General features: G+C 50.3%; 2 protein-coding genes across 4 annotated transcripts in view; both read left to right on the forward strand.

Annotated features, from left to right (window-relative positions):
* Positions 1 to 3,739, forward strand: part of FAM83F (family with sequence similarity 83 member F) — a gene marked incomplete at both ends in the record, with an annotated part of 29,292 nt that extends 25,553 nt beyond the window's left edge. The window contains one exon of the mRNA XM_082636259.1: positions 3,690 to 3,739. Coding sequence (XP_082492385.1) covers positions 3,690 to 3,739 — 50 coding nt within the window. The remainder of the gene's footprint in view (positions 1 to 3,689) is intronic.
* A 12,708-nt stretch (positions 3,740 to 16,447) lies between these two features.
* TNRC6B (trinucleotide repeat containing adaptor 6B) overlaps positions 16,448 to 27,009 on the forward strand; it is a 257,905-nt gene continuing 247,343 nt past the window's right edge. For 2 of the 3 annotated variants that reach the window (XM_082636370.1, XM_082636372.1), the window contains exon 1: positions 16,448 to 16,497. The gene's annotated coding sequence lies outside the window, so the exon portion shown is untranslated. Of the gene's footprint in view, positions 16,498 to 16,550; positions 16,635 to 27,009 lie in introns of those variants that run through there. The other variant, XM_082636373.1, reaches the window with a different exon arrangement.

The raw sequence follows: 27,009 nt of genomic DNA on the forward strand, positions 1-27,009 counted from the left end.
GCCCTTGGGAGAACCTTCAGAAATCCCTTCCTTTGGGTCTGGCAGCCCAGCCGGGGGGGGGGGGGGGGGGGGGGCGGCCAGGTAGTTTGAAGGCTCACAGCTCCCCCTACTGGTGGAAGCCAAGCACCCTCTCCTGGTTTTTCTCTCAGCTGAGTCCTCACTCCTGCAATTGGCGCCTTTCCTGAGCCGGCCACCTGTGCCCAGCCAGGAGCTCGGGACTCTGGGGCACAGATCCAAACTCAGGGACCAGCAGTCACTGGAGAGCCTTGTCAAAAGAGTGAGGAGTCTGTCCCGCTCGGCTGGGCTCAGGAATCTGCATTTTAAACAAGCGCCCCGAGCGTTTTCCCAGGTAGGGGTCCTCAGAGCAGCAGATTAGGTGACAAGGCTCTGCCCTCGGGGGCTGCCAGTTTGGGGGAGGGGGTTCCAGGTGATGTCCTGAAACCCCTCCTGGTCCCTCTGGGGAAATCCCTGGGACAAGGCCAACACTCTCATGCACGGTAAGAGGAGGAAGAAAGGCACAGACTTTGGCTGAGCCCCTGGCATGAGCTGGGTAGACACGGTGCTAAATGCTCTCACCCAGAACCCACAGCCACCCTGCCTGATGACGTTGTTTCAAGACGAGACCCCAGAGGTGCAGAGAGGCAAGGCCCTGTGCCCACGGTCATGAGTGAGAAAAGGGCAGTGGGCTCTGCTGCCTCCCAGGGACTGCCGGAGCGTTATGGCCATCTCTGGAAGGTTAGGGTTGACACCAGCTGCCTACGTCTTTAAAGGCTGTTTGGAAGGGCCAGAGGCCTGAGTACATGAATGACTCCACCCCCCCCGCCCCCCACCCCCCACCCCCGGTACAGAGGAAGAGGAGAGTGCCTCTGGGTCACCACCTTCCGAGCGCCCCTGAGCCCACGCTTCTGTTCCCAGAGTTCTCTGCGGTGACTGCAGCCACGGTTGCCTTGCCAGAACTCTCCCAGGTTCCCCTGAGTGGTGCGTGGATGGGCCACCCTGGCTGGCAGTGTGGTCTGGCTCCCAGTGCTGTGCTCGCTGACTCCTGGATTTGGGAACTTCGGATTTGCCTGTGTCATCCCTGGGGTGGAGGTCTCAGATCTCTCTTCTGGAAGTCTGGGCCCTTGCCTGGGATGGAAGGCTGGGGAGGTGCTGCTGGGGTTCAGAGCTCCATAAGGGACCTGTGGGCCTCCAGTTCCAGGGTAAGCCTATTCAACAGCTGTCTTGCCAAGATGGAGTTCCAAAACTCAGTGTTGCCCCTGAGGTCACACCCCAGCTGATGTTCTCAGGCTCTGCTTGCATAAACGTGAGCACTGTTACCAGCCAAGGTCTCGGTCACATGGCACAGATGAGGGGAGCTGAGGGGGCATCCTTCGAGGAGCTGATCCCACTGGGCTCCAGAGAAGAGGCAGGCATCCTTAGTCTCACTGGCAGATGTCAAAATCCCCTGCCCTGCTGGTCTCTTGGGCCTGGCCAGGGCTTCCGTCACCATCTAGGTGAGTGAGGGCACGTACGTCACCCAGTCACTGCCCACTGATGCCACTGCAGTTGCTCTTGCTATGAGATTGGTATGAACCCTTACATAGCTTGCTGCTGCCTGATCGTTCATTGTTTTCAACAAATGTCTGTCTGTGCAGTGTCTGCTTTGTGCCAGGCACTGTCCTAAGTTCCTGGTGTAGCAGTGGACAAAGTGAGCTTGCCCCTGCTCTTGTGTACTGGGAGGGGGACAGGGAGGGCGAGGACCTTCTCCTGAAGAGTGATCAGGGAAGGCCTCTCTGGCAAGGGGGCATCTGAGCAGAGGCTTGAATGATGGGAAGCAGAGAACCATGTGGACATCCAGGAGAAGAATCTTCCAGAAAAGGGAAGTGTGAGGTCCTGAAGCCTGTAGGGAGGTAGAGCTCGCTGTCCTTGTCATGGCCGTCTATACCACTGTCCCCTCTCTTGCCTGCCGAGCCGGACCGGCCAGGTCCTGACCATCAGACCAGGTCCTGATGCTCCAGGCCTTCCTTCAGGCCGCCTCTCCTCCACTTCCCGCCCCTATGTCCAGTCTCACTTCTTCCTTTGAAGTTTGACTTTCTCTCATGAGCCTCCTTTGGGCCGCCCGTGCCACATACACTTTGTAAAAAGTAGAAATGTGGGGCTGTTGATATATTCTCCTCCACTCATCTGAGCAGGTGTGATTGGCCACAGCGTCTGCTGCAGGCGGCAGCGGGCTCCGGTATGTGCGCCGCGGGAGGGGTGGGCTCCAGGGCTTAGTCCTCAGCCCGGCCTCCCGTCAGAGGCACGGAGGTGAATTCTGAGCGTGAGGTCCATGTCCAGGCTCGCATCCAGCCTCGGAGAGTGGGTGGGAGTATGGGGAGCTGGCCACAAACCTGCTCTGCCCCAGCTGCCCCCAGCCCACGTGGCCACTCCTCCCTGGCCTCAGGAGCCCAGAGGACTTTTCTCACCTGCCTCCAAAATTCTGCTGCCTCTGGGGAGAAACTCGGCATCTGCTCAGTAGGCCAAGCAAGTACAGCAAGCCGCTGAGGACAGGAAGTGGGGACGGACGTGTCCTGCGGCAGCCAGGGGACTGCGGCACAGGAAGGGCAGCGGAGGCAGCCTCAGCACCCGAGGAGACTGGAGGCTGACCCACCTCCGGGCCCTTGGAGCCACAGGGAGGTGGGCATCATCGTCTGGCTCCCCTCCCACCTCCTCGACGCTCTAGCTGCTCTCGGAATGGCCTCCAGGGAGGCTCAGCTGGTCCCGCAGCAAGTCCCGAGGCCTGGGTCCCGCTGGCCAGGCAGGGAAGGGCCCTACTCAGGCCTGTTCAGCATCTCTCTTGCTAATGGCCCAGGAGAGGAGGCCGACACCACCTCCATGAAATTCACAGCTGAGGTGATACGGGAAGGTGGTGTGAGTGCCAGGAGATGACCCTGGCCCTGGTGGTGTGGAGAGGAACCGGCAGGAAAGAGGTCAGCAGCTGCCCAGGAGACGGGGGCCAGCGCCCCAGGGGGACTCCCCTCAGCAGGCACACAGCCGGCCTCTGCTTGGGGTGTAAAGGCAGGGGACACGGATGGAAGGGGCCTGGGAAGAGAAGAGCTGTGCCTCTCCACCCCTTTCTTCTCTGTGAAGGGTGTGCCCCGTGCCCCTAAGCCTGGGGTCTGTGCCACCATGCCTGGCTCCCTCCCGGTCAGCCTACCGGCCCCTCCTGAGGCACCGCTTTGCCCCTTCCACGTCAGCGGCCTGAATGGTGGGAAGAGCTGAGATGGGGCTCGGCAGAGCGGGTACTGGCGCAGGCGCTGCCTGGCTCTGGGGGCTACTGGCCCCCCTGCCCCCCACTGTCAGGTCGGGCCGAGGATGCCCCCTTGCGGCAGGGCCATGCTGAGGGTCACTGACAGTGACTGCGGTCGCGCTTGTGAGCTGTGACGCAGCATAGGGTATTAGCAACTGGTGAATCGCACCGCTGAGGTCAGAAGATGGCAGATCCTTGATGCCCCAATCAGTGGTGGTCTTGCTGAGGCCGTCAGGACAGGGAGAATCTTTCCTTTTGCTCTTCTGAGGACCTACTGACCTGGTTTCAGCAGCTTGGGAGGGAGACAGTGACCCCAGCACCCAAATTTGTGTTGTGGGCGGTGCATAGTAGAGGGGCTGGAGGCTAGCCCAGGGAGCATTTTACCTACATCCTCCCTCACCTGTGTCCCTTGTCTCTGCAGGTAAAACAAGTTCCAGTCCTGCCAAGGCCAGCAATTGTGTGATTTTGTGAGCTGCGGGCCAGCTGTTGGCAGGACCTGTGGATGCCCCCATCCTGTCCTGTGGAGACACAGGTCAAACCCTGCACCAATTTGCACATCAGACACCTACTGGCCTCCTGCCCCTGCAGCCTCCATCCTGGCCTCAGGGACCCTGTATCCCAGGTGTGAGGGTCTGCAGCATCTCAAGACAATCACACGCCTCCATAAGACTGTCGTGGCCGGGCAGGGGATCACCCTTTGTTTACATGAAGTGGAAGCTTGACTAGTGTCCGGTCTCCCTTATGCCCAGCCCCCTCCCTCCACTGGGCCAGCCTTGCCCTGCAGGCTCCCAGATGGGGTGAGTCCATGTCTTTATACCTTAATGTGATGGGGTCTCCGGGGCAGCCCCAGCCCCCTGGCTTCTCCTTCCCTGGGCTTCCTGGTGCTGCTGGTCCCCCAAGAGGTTTGGTGGAACAGAAGGGACGAGGACAGGGCTCTGAGCCCGGGATCCAGTCTTGCTTGAGCTTCTGAACTCAAGGTGGAAGATGCAGCGAGGACGGCTGGGGGCTGGCTGCTGTGGCCTTCCTGGCCTGTCCCTCAGACTCCTGCAGTGGACTCTGAATGGAATGAGGGCAGAATTTGACCCTGCCATTTTGAGAGCCCTTGTGCTGAAGTCTCCTTTCCCTCCCCCAGCACCATCCTGGCAGGCTCTGCCCTGAGTGGTCCAGGCCTCCTTGGCTATTGCCTGCTGCAAGCCCATCTGGCAGTTCTGCTAGTGCCTTTACCTGAGGCGGCTCCCTCCCGTTTTTTTGCCTTGATTTGCAGCCCAAAGTAGGGAGAGAGCGAGCCTGGCTGATGTTCTGATGGTGCTGGAGGCTGGGCCCTGTGTCACCAGGAGCGTTTGCCCTCCTCCCACCTCAGAGATGGCCCTCAGTCCCTTCACCAGCCAGGACTTATGTGCCTTCTCTAGTTATATGTCAGCCAAAGACCAGCCTTGGCCTCCTGCTAAGTCAGACTGTATTGAGGAGCCTCAGCCTCCCTGGCTTCTTAGGGACCTGGCCTAATTGCCATGATGCCAGGCCAGGAAGGCCAGCTGAAAATCGCACACCACCCCCTCGTCATGCATGTGACTGAGAGGACCTGCGGAGAGAGATCTTGAATGGACAACAGAGAAACTGCCAAACCGCAGGCTCTGTGGCTGGCCTTGCTTCCGGCCGGGTGCTGGAGGCCTGGAGAGCCGGGCACTGCAGCGCCTGAGAAAGCACCACGCTCAGCCTCTCTCAGCCTCCTACTTCTGAGCCAAACTCTCATCCTCACATCTTTCCTTCTGCAAAACCCTGGGGCACCAGCAGCACCTTGGCGAGGGGCCCCGGTGCCTGCTAGCACCTGACGAGAGAGGGAGCAAGGGGACCAGCGAGCACCCCGAGAGGAGCCTGGCCTCCCCGGTGGGTGGTGGGAGGGGCAGGGGAAGGAAGGGTGAACCTGGTTCTTGGGGGGTGAGGGACCCTGACCCACCTCTGTGAGCACCTGTGAGGATTAAACCCTTGCTGGGAGGTGCTTCCTTATGCACCAAGGCCTGGCGATGTGGCCCTGCTTGTTCTGGAGGGGAAGGGAGAGGGAGGTGGAAAACGAGGGGCAGGGGTTACACCTCAGCTCGAAGTGTTTGGGTGGAGAGACCACTCTTGGTGAGCAGAGTGAACACCTCTGGGGCACGGGGCCGGGGGAGGCCAGAGGCGGGGACAAGCTCCTAAGCGATTGTGCCTCCCCTGCGAGAGAAGCAGGCCCACGGAATCCCTTTCCCATCTCCTGACCCAGAGCAAGCCCGGTTCCTCCCCTGCCTTCACATGCAGGAGGCTCTGGACTGGAAGTTCCAAGTCGCTGCAGCCTTGAGCCTGGCTGGCTGTCCTGCCCCGGCTTCTCCCTGCACCAGCGTGGGGTCATTCTCACTCTCTTCAGAGAAACCAAGCAGGATGGGAGACCATGTGTTAAAAAGGAAGCAACACAGTGTCACGGGAAGAGTGCCGGCCTTTGAGGTGGGACACCTCTCCCCTTCCTTACAGAGGTTTCGGCGAGATGCTCTCTGACCCCCTCCAGCTCTAAGGTGCTCGGGAAGAGACGAGAGTCCAAAGGTGGCTGAGGATCCTGAAGACCTAAAATGCAGCTTGTCTGCCTAAACTCCAGCCCCTCCGTTCTGCCTTTCGGCTTCTCACTTTTAAGTGCGTCTGCCCTCTGTTCCAGCACTTTGCACATGCTTTGTGAAATAGTCTCTCTGTCGTCAAATCTCAAGGGGACACCTGGCCTTCCCAGTTGGATGGCAAGTTCAAGGATGGATCATGCCCTTGGTCCCTCTGCAGCAGCTTCCGCAAGGCTGGTAACATCAGAAGGGCTCCAGGAGGAACAGGTGCGGGGCCTGGCTTCTCTGGCCCCATCTCACCCCACTGCCAAGCTGCCCACTTTCTGAGTACGGCCTCTGTAGGTTGAGTGCCAGCAAATGGCACAGCTCCTTGAGGGCCGACCTCAGATGAGCAGAGGCACTTGGGAGCTGAGACCCCAGGGCTGCTGCCACCCTAGACCTCGCCCCGTAGGAGCCAGAAGCCCAGGATCCCTGCACGGAGCTGGGAGGCTTTCCCTTGACATTAGCAAAACTTCCCAGTCTCATTGCCAGCAGTCCTTGGGGTACGGTTAGCCCTAACCCTGATCCTTCAGGGGTGCTTCTGAGACTGCCTCTGCCAACAGCACTACCCCGTGCCTGTTTGGACCCTAATAGAAAGGCTGGACCACAAAGGCAGCCTTGAGATATGGAGGAAACGGGCCCGGGGGGAGGGGAGGGGTTACGGGGGAGACTTTTTTTTTCTTCTTTTTTTGCTATGACGCTTTCCTCTTTTTAATTTATTGAACACCTACTATATGCTAGTCACTGTGCTAGATGCCTTCCTCAGTCACCTGCAGGTTTCAAACTAAGAAACGCTCAGGAAAAGGCCCTTTACAAAGTTAACAAAAAGTTCTCCTGTGTATTTGGAGGTTGAGCCTCACAAAGTTGTATGATGAGCAGCTTGGGTCTTACCACCCCCGTTTTTCAGATGAGGAGGTGCATTGTTCTCCCCAAATCCCACAGCACATAAAGTGCAGGTCTAGCCTGCCCCTCCAACTCAGGGTTTCCTGCCTTCAATGCCAGTGACACTTCGGACACAAAATTCTCTGTGGGAGGAGAGGCTGTCCTACACGTGGTAGAATGTTTAGCAGCGCCTCCGGCCTCTACCTACCAACTACCGGTAGCACCCCTTCAGATGAGACCGCCAAAAATGTCTCCAGGCATTGACAAGTGTCCCTGCGGGTTGAGATCGAGATCCCTGGGGTTGAATCGCCCCAGTTGAGAAAGAGCTCTTTGCATGGAGCCCTGAAGGGCCACGGGCTCCTCCCTGAGCTGCTTTCTGTGCTTACATCCTGCAAAACAGTTCTCTTTGACAGATCTCTTTGGCCCAGAGAGGCTGGCTGACTTGCCAAAGATTTTGCTTTCTGTGACTGACACAACAGCATCTTCCATCTTTGTGCTGGTTACCTTGCTTAGCTCTTGCCTGCCTTGGACCTGCGGAACAGGTATGTTTATGTGCACACATCTGTCTCACTCCACCCAGAGCCCTGCCACGTTCCCTCCCAATCTGTTCCGTTCCTTCGGTCTCAGTTAAAGTCCTACACAGAGAGTACCCTTGGACATACCCATGTATGCCCAGCAGTGTCCCCACCTCAAAAGGCAGCCAGGGCCGACAGTAGGGAGACTTCCACGCTCCTCAACGCAGGCCAGGTGGGGATCGCTACTTGGGGTACCACAACCACGTTCCGTTCTGACAAAGCCCCTTTAGCAGCTATTGAGCCCTGCCATGCACTGTGCATATAGTTTATCACCTGGCTGTCCACCACCCTCATTCCTCCCTGCCTGGAGGACCCAGCGGCTGTCACTGTGATTGTCTGCACTGCTGTTCCAGTGGCAGGAGGTCTGGTGCAGAACAGGCACCTCGGGCTCAGCAAGCTGAGCCGGACCAAGGTTGAGAGGATTTGCACCTTGGGAAAGGTTGAGAGGTGGCAGGTGCAGATGTGAGGGTGTTCTCAGGGCGAGTCATCGTTGGATCAGCCAGAAGGCTTTGAAAAGTTAGGCAGGCCTGAACTTCTCACCCCTCCTCTGCGAAGTTTCTGCCTGCCCAGCTCTGAACCGAGGAAGGCCCTGCTTCTGACAGCTTAGGCTGCTGCCTCCACCACAGATACCCATTCTGTGCCTGGAGACCAGGACACTGTCTTTCCGCCTCACTATCGTATCCACAGTATCTGCTTAATAACGATTCGTTAAATGATTGAACACTTGACAACCGTGTGATACAGAGAATAAGGCTAATCAATGTGGACGGTGTCAGAGGCTCTGCAATTGATCATGACCCTTTCACTTTTGTTCCTGACTCCTGAAATTGTACATGGAAGCCAAACAGGATTTCATTTCTTAAGGACTTTGAAGTCCTTCCTTATCAAATCCTTTCCTCCAGGAAGGCTTCTCCTTTCAGCACATGTCCTCAGCAGACAGTCTTCATTTCCCAGTCACCCGGGTCTCCAGGCCTCTCTGGCTGTTCACGGATGACCCTGTCTGCATGCTTCTTTCAAAGGCCAGCACGAAAGCAGGGGAGGAGGAGATGGGCCTTGACGTGAGGAAACCTGTCCAAAGTCGCTCAGCAAGTCATGAGAAGGGCTAGAACCTGGTTATCCGGACCCTCTAGGGTCACTGCATCATGTGGCCTCTCCAAGTGACAGCCAGCTGGAGACAAGTTTGCATCAGAAAAGTGGCTAGAAGTGAGGCACTGTCTGCAGCCACTAGAAAGCAGCTCTAGGAACAGATGTCCATGTCACAGGGACCAACTAGGACCTGCCACGGAAGCCAGCAAGTGCGTGGGGAGCCTGGAAGAGGAAGGGAGGAAAGGGCAAGACAGGCAGTATGCCTGCAGAGGCTATGGTCCTCTTTGCACAAGCAAGGGAAAAGCACATCCCATCCTGTGCTGAGCCAAGAACCGTGCCTGGTGACCCTTATTTCCTGAGTGCGGCTTGGACACCCTGGCTGGTCTCCTGGAAGGCGTTGGAAGTTGGGCGATTGAACAAGGAGAGGCACTGCACATATTTACTGTGCACTAGGCCTGGGGATGAACGGTGAGGCAGGCCAGGCCGTCTCGGATTTTAGGGCAGCGGCGGGGGGTGGGGGCAGGGAAGCAGGCATCCTGCTTGCTGTGATCTTAGCTGAGGCTTGTGGCAGCAAGAGGACAGTGCAGACGGGCAGGCTCGGGTTGGATTCCCCACTCCGCCACATGTTAGCTAAATGACCCTGCACGCTGCTCCACATCCATCCAAGTAAAATGGGGATAATCCTGGTACACCCTCAAGAGGCCCCGGGGAGTAAAGCACTCAGCACAGTGGCTGATGTAGAAGAGGAGCTCTGTAAAGGCTGAAGCCTCCGTTGTGTTATATGGGGGGTTATCACTTCCCTCTTGGGACATTCTCTCCTGGATTCTCTCCCCTGCTCCCTCCCGGGAAAATTGACACTTTCATGTCCAGTACTTGGCACACCGGCCTAAATGCTCATCCACCTGGAAGAAGTTTCAAGGCCCTGGTTTTGAAAGAAAGATGGAGAAATTTTCCAGAGATGCCACTTGTGAGCCCTCAGCTCAGCAGGGTCTGAGTTACGCCGGTGCCCTCTCACCCCCGCGGCCCCTCCTCAGCTCTGTAGGTTTGTTATCAGGGGGCCTGGAAGAGGGCCACCTCCTTATCTGGTTGTGCAAAAGTCCCAAACTTTTCTTGACGGATAGTTTTGGGTAACAATAAACAATTTTTGTTTGTTTGGAGACTCTTTCGTGTATAAAATACAAATTAAACCCAAACCAAACAAATAGCACATCAGAAAAGCCTGCCGACCCGCGCCAAGGCACCGAGCTTCCGAGCCAGTCCTGAACCCCGTGCGGCTCCAGACCCTCCTCAGCTTTCTTCCAGCCCTTTCCTAGCACTCGCCGGCGGCGACGACAGCCGGCATCTCCCCGGATGGACCGGGAGGAGCCCCAGGACCGGCGCGGGTCGGGGCGCAGAGCCCGACGCTGCGGGTCCCCGCGGAGTGCGGGGCTGAGAGCACGCGGGGCGATGCTGACACCTGGCGGCCGCTCGCAGCGCCTTGCTTTCCTCCTCAGAGTAGAGAAAGATGGCAGGGGCCGGGGCTCGGCAAACTTTCTGTAAATGACCACATAGTAAATGTTCTAGGCTTTGGGGACATGCGGGGTCTGTCACGACCGCTGCTGCTGCTGCAGCGCTAAAGCCCACCAGTACGATGCGAGTGAGTGGGCGTGGCTGTTCCAATGAAATTTGGGGGACGCTGAAATTTGAATTTCGTCTCATTTTCGTGTGTCACAAAATATTACTCATCTTTTAATTTTACCACCCATTCAAAAAATGTAAAAATCATTCTTGCTCAAGAGCTGTGCAAAAACAGGCAGTGTCTGGATTTGGCCTGCAAGGCCACTGGACCCCTGGCCCCGGGCCACTTTCCTCCAGGCTCCCAGCGCTAACCCCCAACTGTCACACCTGGGACCCTTCCCTACTTTGCCACTGTCCTGCCAAGAGGACTCCCCCAGTACCCCACCCCCAACCAGACTGCTGCCGCTGAGCCCTCTTCCTAACAAATTCTGGAGTTGTTAGTTTTCACCCATGCCTATGAACAACCCCCATGGCCGGGCCAGGGCTGGGTCTGACTCTACACAGGGTACCGAGAGAATTTAGGGGGAAGGAGATGTGGGTCTGGCTTCTCTGCTCCAGAAGTCCCTGAGAGGAAAAGGGGCTTGAACTGAGCTTTGAAGGGAGTGTAGACCTCGGAACAGGGGACAGAGAAAGGGGCATCCGAGGGCCGGCAAACTCACTGAGGAAGCAATGGGCATGGGCCCGCTGAAAGGCCACCAGGAAGTCCTCCTGAGGGGACCCCGGGGAGGAAACCATCCTTCATGGTATGAATCTCACAAGTACTCCAACCAACAGGTGTACTTTTTCTCAGCCCTACCAATTAAAAAATGCAACCTTGGACAGTTACTTAACCTCCCTCTGCCCTAGTGTCCTCATCTGTATCTACCTCATAAGATTGTTATGAGGACTGAGTAAGTCAATACCTATATAACTACAGCAGTGCCTGGCACTAGGGCCAGCTTCATGGGCATGCAACTTGCGGGCTCCCATGGGACCTGCACCCAGAAGGCGAAGGGTCCCACATTTGGTTTAATGCTCTGCTGTTGCTGTCTTGAAATTCTTAATAATTTTGGAACGAGGAGCCCCATGCTTTCATTTTGCGCCGCCAGGCCTGCCTGGCAGAGCACGTGCTTACAAACTTGAGGTTTTATTATTATCTTAGAGTCTAGAATAACAAATCGGATTCAGTACACTTATTTTAGAAATGAGGAAACTGAAGCTCAGACAGTTTATGTGACTTGCACACGATCACACAGCAAGTGACCTGCAGAATGAAGGCTGGGAACAGAGAAATGAAAATCACGATCTCAGAGGTGAAGGCAGGACAACGACCCGGCTCTCCACCCCCACTCCCCACCCCCCACCCCCCACCCCGACAGCCCCGGAAGGCAACATAAGGAGAGGAGAGAGAGAGACTCCTTAGAAGGAGCTTAGAGAAAGAGGGGATATGAAAAAGAGCATGAACAGTTGTAGAGGTAGGAGGGGAGCTGGCTATTTTGAGGAACCGAGAGAAGATTTTCAGAGTAAAACATAGTGGTGAAGCCATGGAAACAAGGACTAAGAAAGTCTCTTGGATGTTGGCCACAAAGAGGTCATAGGTGAGCTCAGAGAAATGAGTTTCAGTAGAGAGTTAGGGCTGGAAGCCAGGATACGGAACAGCAGTGGTGGATATGGCCACAGGGCATTATTTAAGACGCTGAGAAAAGGAAAAAGAGGGGAAAAGGGCAGGCAGGCAGGCAGGAAGCCTATTTTGAAGGGGGTGGGAGAGGAGCCAGATCCCAACTGGATGCAGAGGAAGGACCATCAGAGGCAGTAATTTAGCCAGGAAGAGGTGCGCCTCTTTCCCTGAGTCTGTAGAGAAAAGAGCATGGGATTGAGCTCATAAAGGCTATGAGGGCGACTGTTCATTTGGGGGCTGGTTGTCTCTCCAGCGGCACTGTGGCGTATCCGATGTAGACGCCTCTGGGCAACATAGCAGCATGGAAAAGAGCTGACTCATTGGAGTCAGAGGGCCTGGGTTCAGCTGTGAGGTTATTAACTGTGGCGACCTGGGGCAAGTTAGTCAGCCCTTCAGAGCCTCAGTTTCCCTACCTGGAAAATGGGGATAACCATGGTTGTTGTGAAGGTTAACCGCCATGATCCATGTAAAGCCCTCAGTACAGTGTCTGACACACATCGGTGTTCACGAAAGGGTAGGTGTTATTAACAGCACATCTGGTTCTCCTGTGAACCTCCTGGGGGTCGAGCATTGGCCAGCACACAGGAGGGGTCCAGTGTTTGCTGCTTCCCTAGGAGCTTTTCAGGAAGTGTGGTTGTGAGAAATAAGAGGTGATTTAGAGGCAGCACAGCTTCTGTCACAAGGGCTTTGTTGCACAATAAATGCTACCAAACGTAATAAATTCTTATGAGCGTGTCCTCTGTAATCAGCACCCTCTAGAAAGTTCCCCTCCCCCAGTGCTATTGGCCTTGGCTGTGGCCACACCCACTTCCCAAGTGAGCCAGATCAGCTGTCAGCTGTCCTCTTGTCTTCTGGATTAGTTCTTTGACAGGGAATCTTCCCATGATTATAAGTTTGAGAACCGGAGACTGCATTATAAACACTTCCAAATGTCTCACAGAAATGAGAGGCCAGTGCAAAGGGTAAAGGGAGTTCTCCTGTGCCACAGAAATCAGAGCTGGAGCCGATCCAGCTGGCTATGTCACCCCAAGCTTGTGGGTCATTGCAGAATTGTTTGCAGAAATTCCCCTTGTATTGGATTTTGTCCAGGCCAATGCAATGTGTTCAGGGATCACAGAACAATCTCTCAAGGGAAGAAAGGAAGGCCTGTTGCTTGGAATGGCTTAGAGCACTTTTGGTAGCCATCCAAGGCAGCTATCACTCATTAAATCTGCCTTCCCCTCCAGCAAAAAGCCAACTGTATAGAACACCACATATAGAGCTCTAAGAATAGTATAGCGCTCCAAGAACATGCTGCACTTGGCCTGCATACGAGTGTGCAGGGCTTGGCGAGTCTTTTTACTCTCAAAGCTGCGTGTGTTGTAACAAACAAACACAAAATATTTACCGCAAGTAGAATGCAGAGAAGAAACGAGAAAGAGAGCAAAGGAGACCACCCTAGCATGTCATTCTTTGACCTGAGCTGCCTTTTCAGGGCAGGAATCGACTCCACAGCCACCAAAGCAGCCTGTTGGCCCTCGGGCAGTGAGTACAGCAGACCCCTTTCCTCCCCACCATTCACTGACTCCACACTAGGCTGAGCAAGCCCCAAAGTCCTGTAACAGGTGGTAATTTGTCATTTGCTGCGACAGGAAGTTGAAACCATCATCCTCCACAATAAATATTTAGTTGATTTATTGGCTTTCCTCCCGCAAGTATAGAAAGTGAGAACAGGTTCCATCCAAAGCTGCAGTTCTGAGCAATGAGAGCTATCGAAGTACAGACAAGACCCTAAACCACACCCCACTGTTTGTTGGAAGAAATCCATGTGTGGGTCTATTCATAAAAGAGTCTGGGAGGATACTCTCCTTAATGGCAGTTGGCTCTAGTAGTGGGATTTGAGGGAGATTTTATTTTCTACTTTAAAACTTTCTGTATTGTCTGAAATCTTTACTCAATGTTACTTTTATGATCAGAAAAGCAGCAATCTTATTTGGAAATTATTTTCCTATTCTCAAGTGGGCAAACACAACAGGGTTTCTGGCTTCCTGCTTTCTCCTGGGGAAGGAAAGTACAACGAGGTGAAGTGGACAGACCCCTGAAGGCCCTCAAAGGCAAAGGTTATAGGAAGCACCGGCTTTGGTCACTCCTGGATATTCCTATCCTGCTCCTTGCCCCCAGAGAGTAAGCATTGCAGGTCACCGCACATCCCCAGTCTCTTGCCTAGGTAATCACAATTCATCCTTTAGTTCTCCTTGTAGCTGTCACACCTTCAGGGTAGCCATTTTTGTCTCTCCAAGATTGAGTCCCATGTCCCTCCAAGCCATCTGCACTGTGTTTACCTGTTGGTCACCCCCACTAAATCGAGGTTCCTAAAGGCAGACGTGTTTTATTCATCTGTGCAGCCTCTGTACCTTAGGAGAGTGCCAACAAGCTCCATAAATATTTACTGAATAATTATTTATTGGGGGAACCTTTTATAATCAGAGCAATTCGAGACATACAAAGATGAAAAAGAAATCATTTATTTTCAAGGAACTTTAAACTGAGTTGGGGAGACAGGTATGTCCAACAATTAACTATAAAACCAAGCACTAGTTTAAGGGTTAAAAATAGAGTTACAAACAACCAACTATGAAGATAAGGAAGGTTTTGGACACTGACCATTTCTCATTCTTTTTGTTTTCTGGTTCAGAATCCCCCTATTGGAATGCTAGTATGGGGTATGTGCATGTAGTTATAAGGATTCAGGTTCTTAGCACCTTTCTTAGAATTTGACTCATGAATTTTCTTCTGTCCTTCTGCTGGCAGTTGCCCTAGGAATACCTGCCATTTAATCTTAATTGATGTTTGTGAAACACTTGTCTTCCTCTGCTGAAAGCCTATAAGTGTTGAGCACTATTACTGTTTTACAGTGGTTGTTTTACTATTAAAGCAGTGCCAATGTGGTTACACAACAGCTTGGATCAGGAGGCGAAACAAGGGCAGTGATCCCACTGAAGCTACAGGGGGTGGGGATTTGGGATGGTAAAATGTTAATTACCCGAGACGGAATGCAGGCTATCGTCCAGCACTGTGCTCCTGGAGATCATTTCAGTCCCAGAGCCTGGGGCCGGCTCTCTGGCAGTGGGTCCTAAGCATTCTGCCCTCCCCTGGCTGGAATGTTGGATTCACTTTGCTGAAAGCGGCCACAGAGAAAGAATCCAATGGCCACAAGCCAGGAGCACTTGTCTTGCACAGCATCAGGGGCTACTCCGGAAGCTATCCAGGAGCTGAAGGACTGTTCCATTTGCATACAGTAAATTATTTATTTCTAAACCGATTTATTCTCTTTCTCTCCTTAGACTCTCTTCTTGTTTCTGGCTCTTGAGGACTCTCTCAAAAGAGAGTGAGCTGGAGATGGATGGGTGTGGGTCAGGAAGGTCGGCTTGAAACAGAAGGCTGGTAGAAGTGTCCATTTATTTATAAAGCTGAGAAAATGAACATAAAGGTAGATAGGCTTCTGGTCAGGCACCACCAAGACTGTTTAATTCAGGGTGGGGAGGAATAGGTGCTGGAGAAGAGGATGCAGTGGAGGCAATGACAGCCTGTTCCATAGCTTTAGTCCCCAGCAATGTCACCTCCAGAAACTAACTGAGGAACTTAGGTTCTGATTGAAAGCTTTGGAAGATGTTGGGTTGGCTGATGGGTATGATTCTAGGCTAAGGGAAAGGCACTACAGTACAGTGAAAAGAGCGAAGGCTCTGGAGTCAGACAGACCTAGGACCAAATGCTGGTCTACCAACTACATTATATCTAGGTGACCTTGGGCAAATTTCCTAACGTCTCTGGAGCCTCAGTTTCCTAACTGTAAAATTTAGAGAACGTAAAGCTCACAGGCTCAAACGATAGTCCTTGTAAAGAATTCTGCATGGTTGGCACAAAGCGGGCATGCAATAAATGGTAATCGTTACTATCGTCAATCACAGGCCAAATGACGGGAGTCATTCAAACTCCCTAGCAAACAATTAACCACAGCACAGCGAATCCAGATCTGACCGACGAGCCTATTTGCCCAATAAGGTACCAGGAAAGAACTCAGTGGAGACAAACCAATGGCATTAGCCCTTGTTGTTGGACGGACTTTCTTGCTGTTCCACCAATAGTTTGAAGATTTGACTAGGGAGTGACATGCGGACAGTCCAATGATTCACAACCAGCCCACACTCAGCACTTCGGCGGGGATAAATCAAGGAGCCGGGACGTATAGATTCCGTTATTAGGCAGTACTGGATGGAGAAAGGAGCTTAGGGGAAACAGCGCGAGGGCGAGGCACTAATGAGCTAATAAAAGGAAAAAGACGATGGTTGCGCCAAGTGAGCTCGGCCGCCATCATGCTCTAGTTTCCCCTTCGCCTCTCCGAGTCTGCGACCGAGGAAAAGGTCTCTGGGATGCTGAGGGGGTGTGCCCCCGAATGATTGGCGCAGACAGCTCAGCCAATCGTAGCTCGTCAAACGGAACGCATTTGACCAATGAGGGGCGACGGCAGCTGCGAGAAATTGGAGGGGCGGAACGGCAGCTTGACGGGCACAAAAGCCAGCCAGTGAGGGCCGGCAGCATCCTCCCTGCGGCCAATGGAGTGGGGCTCTGGGCGGGCCCCCGAGTGTTTGTGTTGTGGTTTTGGGGGAGGGAGGCGGAGGGGAAAGTTTGTTTATTTTGTTTTTAGTTCCTGGGGTCCCCGTGTTTCTCGGAGGTGAAGCGGGAGGGAGTGATCCCCCCCCGAGCCCCTCAGTCCCTCTACTACGTCGCCTCCATAGCCTGCAGAGAAGCGGGGACCGCGCGCATCGCGGCGCATCGCCTCACAGCGGAACGCCGCGCACTCGGAGCCGGCACGGCTCAGTGGTAAGTGAGGACCGACGGCCACCGCCGCCCTTCCCCTCCCCCGCTCACCGCCCAGTCAGAGCTGGCCGGCCGGGTGGGCGAGGACGCCCGCGGGAGCGCGCGGCGCGGGGTCGGCCTGTCAAGCTGAGGCGCAGCGTGTGCGTGTCCTCGCGAGTGAGCGCGCGCGGCGGGGAAAGGGCCGGGAGGGGCGTGAGCGCGCGCGGGGTTGGCGCGGGTGGCGGCGTTGGGCGCGCGCCCCGCGGGGCGGGCGTCTGGTGGTTTTGACCCCGGGGCTGGGAGGGACGCGGGCGACATCCGCTCGCGGGGAAGGGGCGCCCCGAATGGCCGGGCCGGGACCGGCAGACGAGCGCGACTCCGGGCGTCACGCGCCGGCAGGTGTGAGCTGGGGGAGGGCTTCCGGGTGGGCTGGTCGAGTCGAGTTCGCTTCCCGTCGCCGGGGGACCTCGGGGCAGGGAGGGGTCCCCGCGGAGAGCCGAGGCCCGCGGAGGCGCGTCGGGGCCCCTGCCTGGCGGTGGCAGAGGGGGGCGGCAGGCCTCGGAGCCTCCCCGTCCCCACCTGTGTGCAGGACCTGCGTGACGGAGTGAATGCGTTCCCCTGCTCCCGCTCCCGCCCCCACCCCTCACCCCAGAGCCCTGCGTGTGTGGCCACCTTCGAGAGAAGATTCAACCTCCTCGGGGAAAGGAGGGCGAGGGGAATATCAGCGGACGACCAGCCCGAAGTGTTTTCTGCATTCCCTGGTCCTGCGCCCTTTGGTTTCAAACTAGTGGGTTTCCACAGTGGGCTTAAATGCACTATAGTGGCTGAAGACACCCAGTAAAGGTAGCCTCTTGTCAGGCTCCTTAAGGACCAGCCCATCCTCAGTTCTTTGGGCACCGAGAACTAGTCTGGGTCTTTTCAGGCTCCTTGCTTTCTCATGTATCTTTTGGCTGTTTTATTACTTTTTAGCGTCTGTGCTAGAGGTTGAAGCGAGGGATAAGGTGAATTTCAAGTTGGCCATTTGCTTACAATATAAGCAAAATTATACAGCAAAATTGGCCAGAGATGTTTCCCCATGGTCAGTGAATAAAACGTCATTAATTACTGTCCCCCCCCAGCAGTTAAGCAAACAGAAATGAGTTGTATAGAAATCTTACATCTTAGCATTTTGTGCAGGTTTAACAATAGAGGCTATTTCCTTCGTGGTTGTGGGGAATTACAGTAGGATGATAGTTTCCTATTGATTTGGAGAAGCATCTTGGCTTTGAAACTATGTTTATTCTTTTGCTAGTGTTTTGTAAATGCCTCTTAAAAAGCAGAACTTTTAGAACATTGACAACTCTACAAGTGTGCAGTGTCACACTAGGTAGGTAGTAGGAGAGATGTGAATGTAGTAGGTCCATACACTAAGGCAAGTATCCAGATCATAAATCAGACTGGCTTGTTCCACTTGGGATGCCGTGATGATAATAATGATGCCTTTATAGTTTCTTAGTTGTTGACTGTTTTTAAGTGCTTGTCCCAAACATCATTATTTGAGCAAAATAGTTCCTGATAGGACTTAAGGAGAAGAAATTCCCAAGCTGTTTTTCTAAGGTAGCACATAAATGTCATGCCCTTGGGGAAAAAAGATGATTTTTTTCTCATTCAAATGGAAGCACTTAAAAATGTTTTAAATCAGAACAATACCATTTCTTCAAATGGTAGTAATAATGTTAAGCTAACTTTTTTTTTTTTTTTTTGCGGTACGCGGGCCTCTCACTGTTGTGGCCTCTCCCGTTGCGGAGCACAGGCTCCTGACGCGCAGGCTCAGCGGCCATGGCTCACGGGCCCAGCCGCTCCGCAGCATGTGGGATCTTCCTGGACCGGGGCACGAACCCGTGTCCCCTGCATCGGCAGGCGGACTCTCAACCACTGCGCCACCAGGGAAGCCCTAAGCTGACATTTTTTGCGTGTTTTGCGTATGCCAACCTGTTTATATTTTTACCTAATTCTTAAGCCTGCGGGGTAGGTATCATTACTGTTTTATGGATGAGAAAAAGAGCCTGCAAAAGCCACAGAGCTAGGAAGTTCAAGGGCATCGGTTTAGTCTTAGTCTGTTTGGTTTCAAAGCCTGTGCTTGTTCCATTTTGCCCCCTATGTTATCCAGAGGAAGAAATGCAGAGCACACTGAAAAGTAGAGAGGGATGGAAAAGGGAAATGCTACTGATGATTACGTTCCCCATACCTAACTTAAGAATTAATTAAACTCATTCTTAGTTTTTAGGAATCGGGAACATTTTTACTAGTGTTACATCTAAGCTTTGCTTTAATTTCCTCCTTATTTAATTTTTATAAAGATAAATTAAAATGTGTTTAATTCAGAGGTCAAGGCTTTCAGAGCCCTTCATGCAGATCACTCCAGTACCTTTGCTGTCGTGATTAATCCTGTGTGCTCTTCCAGGGCCCAGGCGTTATTCACTTTTGTATCCAGCAGGGTGCTTACTGTATAGTAGGAACACAGTAAATATCAGTTGACTAAGGAACAGAGTTAAAAATGTCATGATTTCGGGTTCATTTTAGCAGTTTTAGTTTAATGGGACAATAAGAAAGTGAACAGCTCATGTGCAAAAGGCATGTTCTAGAAGAATACTTAAATGGAGCAATTCATAGAGTCTGGGAAGTTTGGCTCTGCTAGTTTGCTAATCTCCCACTTCTTATCTGTTTGAGCTCCTGTGCCATTCTGTTCTTCCTTTCACCTCCAGAATTCTAACAGAGAAGGCTATACTGACTGCTTCCCTTCACTACTTAGTCATCCTTGAACCTTTGCAGCCTGGCTTTTAACCTCACCACCACTCACTGAGGCGTTTTCCAAGGTTGCCATTTAATTTAATGGTTAAATTTCCCAGAGCATCCTTTCGGGCTTTATCCTGTTCTGTTCTGTCTCCCTGTAGCTCAGTCCTTTTGACTACCCCACCCTTTAAAAAAATTTTTTTTTACTTTTAAATAACATATAATAACAATGACTTTTAGTGTGTGTACGTTTCTGTGAATGTTAGTACATGTACAGATTCATGTGACCATCACCATAACCAGGATACAGAACAGTTCCATCACTCCCAGAAGACTCCCTCGTGCTCTATCCCTTTTGAGAGCCCTTTCTCCTGACTTCCATCCCAGAGAGAAATTAACACTAAGTATCAAACTCAGGCTCCTTTTGTTGTCTTTTTTTTTTTTTTTCTCTTTTTCTACTCCTTGAAAGCGTTATTTACTTTTGGGATTTAAACTATCTATCACTTCTGTCTATTAACCTGAGGATCCATGCCTCATCTCTCTTCCATTCTCTAAACAACATCCATATACCTGCTGGAATTCTTCCCTAGTCCTTCATACCCGGTATGTTTAGAATTGTGCCTAACTTTGCCTCCCAGCTAATGGCTCCCAAACCAGCTCTTCCATCAATTTTTTCTATATTTTTTGGTGGTGCCATCCTTCTCCCAGCCTTGTAACCCTGGAACACTTGAAGGGCCTTATATTAAACTCTTACCCCAGACCAGCTATCCTGCTACTCAGCTACAAATGCTGGCTTCTGCCCCTCTGCTGCCAAGCCGGCTTCTGTTCAGTAGGCTGAGCAGAGCATAGGTGGTTGGAACACTTAGAACCCATCAGGATTTCCCTGGTCAGAACCCCTCACGGCTTCCCATTGCGCTCAGACCCGTTTAGGATTTTATTTTTCATCCTTTGAGGCTTCGCAAGATCTGGCCTCTGCCTGCCTCTCCAGCCTTCCCTCACCTTTTTATGGCCCACCTGCCTTCCTGACATTCTAACGACACAGCCTTTGTTTCAATTCTTTGAATTACCAAAGCCTTTTCCAGCTGTAAGGTTTTTGTACATGCCACTCTCCTGGCTTGGGCTGTTCTTCCCCCCTAGTCTTTACCCACCTGACTTCAGGGTTAAGATGAAATTGTCTCTTCTTCAGAGAGTCTTTCCTTTATGACCTCATCCCATTACTCCCATCCACCCTTAATTAGGTCTCAGAGCTCCTGTTCTTTCTTCATAGCTCTCACTGCAGTTTGTGATTCAGGACCATGTCTGTTTTGCTTCCCATGCCTCCAGAGCCGAGCCAAGTATCAGGCATACAGCAAAATCTCAGTAAATATTTGCTGGCAGTGTTGTGAGTCTGGGCTTTTGCTTTCATAATTTATCGCTGTCTTGTAGTTTCCGGTAGCCTTGCTTTCTACTCCTCTGGACTTGATCCCGCCTGGTGGAGGTCTTGCCACGTAGAGATAGATCTGAAATCACTAAAGAGAACACAGATTTTGTTCTCTTGAATTGCACCTCCGCCTGGGAGCCTTTACCACTGAGCCAGTTGAGATCTAACCTAAACCTAAACCAGGGCTGGGCTTGCTAGTCCGCTGAGCAGTGCACCTTGGTTATCCAGGCTCATGTCAGTGCTTGCAGCTGTTACTCTTCCCTCACCTCACCCTCCTCTTGATTTCTTCCTCCTCTCTACACCCAGTGTGGGACTTCTAAAGACCTTGTATACTTTCCAGCTGAGCCTGCTTACCCTTTGACATTTGCTGGCCTTTTGACATTGACAACTGCCTCTAGTGTCTTGACGCTAGGGATTGCCCCCCATGCTAGTCTTCCTGAAACAGTGCTTTATGTTTCCTGTCCCCTCCCCAAATCTACCACAAGCACTTAAGTTTGAAAACATTCAATAGTGTTTCATTGCCTCAAGGGATTAAACTCTGTAGCTTGTTATTTAAAGCTCTCGGGACTAGCACTGTGCAGTAGAAATAGAATGCAAGCCGCAAATGTGAGCCACACATGTAATTTTAAATTTTCTAGTAGCCACATTAGAAAGGTAGAAAAAAAGGGTGAAATTGATTTTCATAACGCTTTATTTACTTCAGTATATCCAGAATATTACGTAAACATATAATCAGTAAAAAAAAAAAAATTATTGAGGTGCTTTACATCCTTTTTTTCATGTGAAACTCTGAAATCTGGAGTGTACTTTTCATTTAATACATCTCAATTCAGACTAACCACATTTCCAGTGCTCAGAAGCTGCATGTGGCTGGTGGCTACCATGCTGGACAGCACAACTCTAAGCCATGTCCTCAACACAGATGGAGGGCTATACCTGGGTAGTTGCCACCACTGGCCTTTTGGTAACTCTGTTCCCCTTCCCTACAACCAGCTCCTTATCCAAATATGCTAACCTTCCTTGCTGAGAAACCCGGAGGATCCTAAGACTATCACTAAACTTCAGTTCTCACCATCTCCTCTGAGCCATTTTAATGTTAATTTTTTCGTGTCATTGTTTTTTCATATAGCAATTATTTATTTATCAATTTGTATTATAATCAGAGGTAGTGTTAAAATATTTAATAACTGATAAGGCATAGGTATAGGTGCCTGATGAATTAGAACCAATGGCAACTGTGTTCTCATCTGTGCGTACCTGCTGAATTACAACTCTTATTGTCCTGGGCTGTGTTATTCTTGGCTTCTCCATAAGACTGAGTTCCTTGAAGGCAGGCTTTTGTCCTGCTCATTTTTGCATCCCTAAGATGGCTCCTTACCTGGCCTGTATTAAGCAGTCTGTAAATATGTTAAATCAATGAACAAATGCTACCTTGTATTTTGTTTTATTCTTTCTATGTGCTACGTTTTATCTTTCCAATTAGAAACCAAAATATAAGTTCTTTGAGGACAGAGATCATCAATTACGAAGGACTAGATGGCAGTTTCTTGATTGTCTTCATAGGAGAATTTCTTCTGAATGAAGATTTGCTTTAAAAAAAAAAACTATGTTTGGGCTTCCCTGGTGGCGCAGTGGTTGAGAGTCCGCCTGCCGATGCAGGGGACACGGGTTCGTGCCCCGGTCCGGGAAGAGCCCACATGCCGCGGAGCGGCTAGGCCCATGAGCCATGGCCGCTGAGCCTGCGCGTCCGGAGCCTGTGCTCCGCAACGGGAGAGGCCACAACAGTGAGAGGCCCGAGTACCGCAAAAAAAAACACACAAAAAATAACAACAAAAAAAACTATGTTTAGATATTGTTATGGGTTTTCAGGCTGGGTCAAAAAATGAGGTTTGACTTTAATTTAATGATACTTTCTTTTGTGGTTTGTAAGCTGGCTTCAAAAGCAGCTTCAAAAGAAGAACTCCTTGGAATTAATGCATGCTCTTCCAGTTAGGGGCATATTTAGTTACTGGAAAGGCACTGAACTAGAAGTTGAAAACCTGGGTTGGTTTGTATCATAGACATATGCTTGAGTACCTACTGTGTTCCAAGCACAGGAATGATTGAGAATTCAAAAACTAATAGTATGAAAAAAAATGCAGCTTTAACACAGAGATGAAATGATTCATTCTTCCTAGGAAGATTGAATTCCCCTCTGCTCCCTTATACTTTCCTCATTTCTAGCATGGACTACACTATATAGTGTTCCTAGATCTGTCTCTCCCATCAGATTGTGAGTTTCTTAAGAGCAAGACTGTTGCATTCATCTCTGTATGAATGCACACACTGTACTGTGCCTGCCATATTGTAGGCACTCAAATGTTTGTTGAATAAATATCCTCAAATAAGTTAGTTTTGCAGAACCTTAGTTTTTTCTTTTGTAAGTAGAGAATTCTCTGCCTCAGAGAATTGTTGAAACTGCAGCAGGAATAATCGTTTAAAACTACATATCTGTTCTATGTATGTTATACCTCAAATATACAACATTTAACTACAAACAAGTGTAACTGATCACATTTCTCCCCTACTTAAAACTGTTAATGAGTCCCCAAAACCCTGCCATCTGCCCTCTGGAATATAAACTTCATGAGAATAAGCACCTGTTCTGTCTTGCTCACTGAATGCCCAGGGAAGACCCTGCCACATTTCCTGTCCTCCCCTTGGTTGCCTGTACTCTTACAACACCGACCTTCTGGTTCCTGAAATGCATATTCCGCCCCACTCAAGGTCTCTTCCTTGCACTTGCTATTCCCATGGTCTGGAGGCCTCCCACCCCAACCCTAGTTGATGCCTCTTCAATCCTCAGAGCCCAGTTTATATGTCACTTCTGTAGTGACTTTCTAAGCATCCCCACCCCAGATTAGGAGATGTGCTGCTTTTAAAAATTCAGAGCACTTAATATAGTTGTAATTAAGTAATCATTTAATTTGTATATTGTTTTCCCCTGCTAGAAAATAGATATGTGAATAAAAATACCTTGTCTGTTTTGTTCACATTTTTATCACCAGTATCTAGCACTGTAAATTGCACATAGTAGATTCTGAATGAATAGTTTTCAAATAAATTAAGAAAGAGAACTAAAAATAGAATTTAAAAAATCATTCTAATGGTTTAAATAAATATATGGGGGCAGGGAGGGGCTTTCCATTTTAGATTGTCTCCAGGTTTTATTTTTTTCTTAGTTTCTACTTGTAATAGGTAAACATTTTAATATTATAGAAAGAATATTGTAATGAAAAATTTTAATTTGTCTGAAAATTTTATCTAGTCATTGTAGAGTTTTTTTCTGTTGTTGTTGTTTTGGCCATGTTGCGTGGCTTGTGGGATCTCAGTTCCTGGACTAGGGAGTGAACCTGGGCCATGGCAGTAAAAGCCCAGAATCCTAACCACTAGGCCACCAGGGAACTCCCCACTGTAGAGTTTAATGAGTACCTTTTGGTCGGGACTCACGTGACTACAGTTTCACTGAACGTTTTGAGTGCACACACGTGCTGAATGCTAGGTTAGCAGCTAGGAGTACAAGGATGGGATGAGAAGAGATCTTTGCTCCCGAGGAGTGCACAGCGAAGTAGGCAAGGCAGACACATACACAAAGGAGTGCCATTTAGTGCAATAAATGCTATAGAAGGCATATGGGGAGGGGGCAGGGGTGAAAAGGAAAGTTGTCCACACAACTGGAGGTCCAGAAAAGTGTTCCAGGGAAGGTGACACTCCCAGTAAGTCATAGAGGAAGAGGGCATTTCAGGCAGAGCGAACAGCCTGCACAGAGGCCCGAAGGAGCATATTTAGTATATGGAGAAGATGGCACAGTGGTGTGCTTTTATAAAGCTGGCGTTGGGGTACAGGGCCAACAGCTGACCTACAGGCTAACCGTGTCATGTCAGACTCGGACTCTTAGATTACACTACATTTCAGAACTGGAAATAATCTTGGAAATAATGTTGTGATTCCGTACATTTGAATTCATAAAGGCATTATAAAGTACCATTCAAAGAAGCTAATCATAAACCAGAATGATGCTTGTCGCTTCTAATTAATATAGTTGCTTGAGTATAGTTCCTGTAACCATGCAAATGATTTCAGGTGGAGTTAGAAAGCAGTAACTCATTTAAGCTTATCTAGGAGTGGAGAGTAAAGGAAATGACCTCCAGATTGCCCGAGGCCCGTGCTGATCCACCTCACAGGGCCAGATACTGAACCAGTGAAAGGGATGAAATCAGAAAGGATTACCCAGAAGGGTCTCCAGGTACATGTACTGGGAAAGACGACTTCTACAGCTTGAAGTTTTAATTTTACTTATCTGTAAGTCTTTAAGCGGTTCACTGAACCAGCATTAGTTTAATTTGATTCTCAACTAAAAGTGAAGAAAGGAAGGTTCATTGAATGGAAATTTAGTCCATTTTCATTCATTTTATACCTCTTTAGTTTAACAGCTGTTTGCTTTCATGTCCCCTTCCATTCCTCTTTCTCAGCCCTGTTATTCTTAAGTAGTGCCTCCTTTTCCCTAATTCACCCCAGCTCTTGCTGTCTTTCATTCTGTTATTGTTTTTAAGTACAGTTGTGAGATGTCTGTACTCTGTTGGCTAACCAGTGTTTCCTCGGATTTTCATATTCAGAACTTGGTAGTTTTCAGAATGAGAGGTGATTAAGCTCTGGTAGTGCTGCTCACACTCACAAGATGATAATTGACCTGTTACAGTGTCGATTGCTACAAATTTCTATGTGTTTGTTTATTGACCTACATTACAAGGGGCTAAGGAGATAATGGATGGTAGGGAAAGTGATAGCAGTGAGTGTAGTTTAAGATGTTTGGAAAAGAAAGGAAGGAGAAGATGGGAAGCAGGGTGAGGTTGAGAAGGCACAGTATCTTAAGGTAAGATAGAAAATCTGTTTAAAAGGTGTAGGGATGAGACAGGAGGGAAGAGGGTAGGGCAGAACCTTTAAAAGAAGGACTTAGCTATTGAGGATGTAACATAAACTGGTTAGAACTGATTAGGCCCAGGATGGCAGCAAGATTCAACTTCCAGTAGCCCTTGAGCCTCATTATACGCTCATTGTAAAACATGCTAAATGACACACCCATGGGCACCATGACAGTTCTGAGGCTGACCATAAAAGGGCAAAAAGTAGGTGGTGGCCCAATTCCTGGAAGTCCCCGCCCCTTCCCCCCAAAATAGTTGGACTAATCCTCCCACTCATTAGCTTATGAACCCAGTCCATAAACACTGAGCACCCCATATTTTGGGGCTGCTCTCGCCTTTTGAGACGGCCCACACTCTGTCTGTGGAGTGTGTTTTTCCCTCAGTAAACCCACTTTCACTTTACTATGGATCACTCTTGAATTCTTTCCTGTGCTAAGGCAAGGACCCTCGCTTGGTGGCCTATCCCAGGAACCCGCCCGAGACCTGGGACATGACCATCCTCTTGTGCCCCATTTTCCTGCAACCTCTTTGCAAAGGATATTAATAAATCTATTTCTTCCCTGTCACTTTGCCTCTCGCTGAATTCCTTCTGTGTCGAGTCATAAAGAACCTGAGCTTCATTAAGTTCTGAGATGAGCTGTGTGGTTTCAGTTGGAAGATCATGGGTTCAAGGTGCAATTTCAGGAAGGACCAAGGAGAGTGGAGTGATAATTGATAGAAGTTCCTTGTAGTTCCTCAACTAGAGAAGAGGGAGAAGTCAGGATTCTCTCTTGGATACCGTGAGCCTAAAACAGTTTATACTACTTTGTTTTTTTCTATGGCACTCAGCAGAATAATTTGCATATAGTAGGTGTAAGCAGTCTAAGATAAATCCACAGGATTGAAAGGAGATATTATTTTTGCTTTTGTTTTGTTTTTGTTTTTTTGGCCATGCTCTGTGGCATGTGCGATCTTAGTTCCCTGACCAGGCATCAAACCTGTGTCCCCTGCATTGAGAGCGTGGAATCTTAACCACTGGACTGCCAGGGAAGTCCCTGTAAGGAGATATTGACTGTAACTTTAAACTTGTTCCAGTTACCAGATCATACTATCTGTGATTTATGACAAATTAACATGTTTGTTAGTCCTGTATCTTGTGACTAGTACAGTTACATTGTATTCTTTCCCTAGAAGGGTTAATTACATGTATACATTTAAAATGTACCACAGTTTTTATAATGCTTTCTTGGCATGTCTTTATTTTAAAACGTAGTAAGAACCTCCAAAAGTGGAAGAGGTCCAGGCTTCCTAACTTAGGCCCAGGTCAGTATGTTGCAGGAAAATGGGACACACGAGGGTGGTCATGCTCCACGTCTCAGGCAAGTTCCTGGGCCCAGCCTCCAC

The sequence above is a fragment of the Mesoplodon mirus genome (assembly GCF_964341445.2).
Source record: "Mesoplodon mirus genome assembly, chromosome: 11".
Lineage (NCBI taxonomy): Eukaryota > Metazoa > Chordata > Mammalia > Artiodactyla > Ziphiidae > Mesoplodon > Mesoplodon mirus.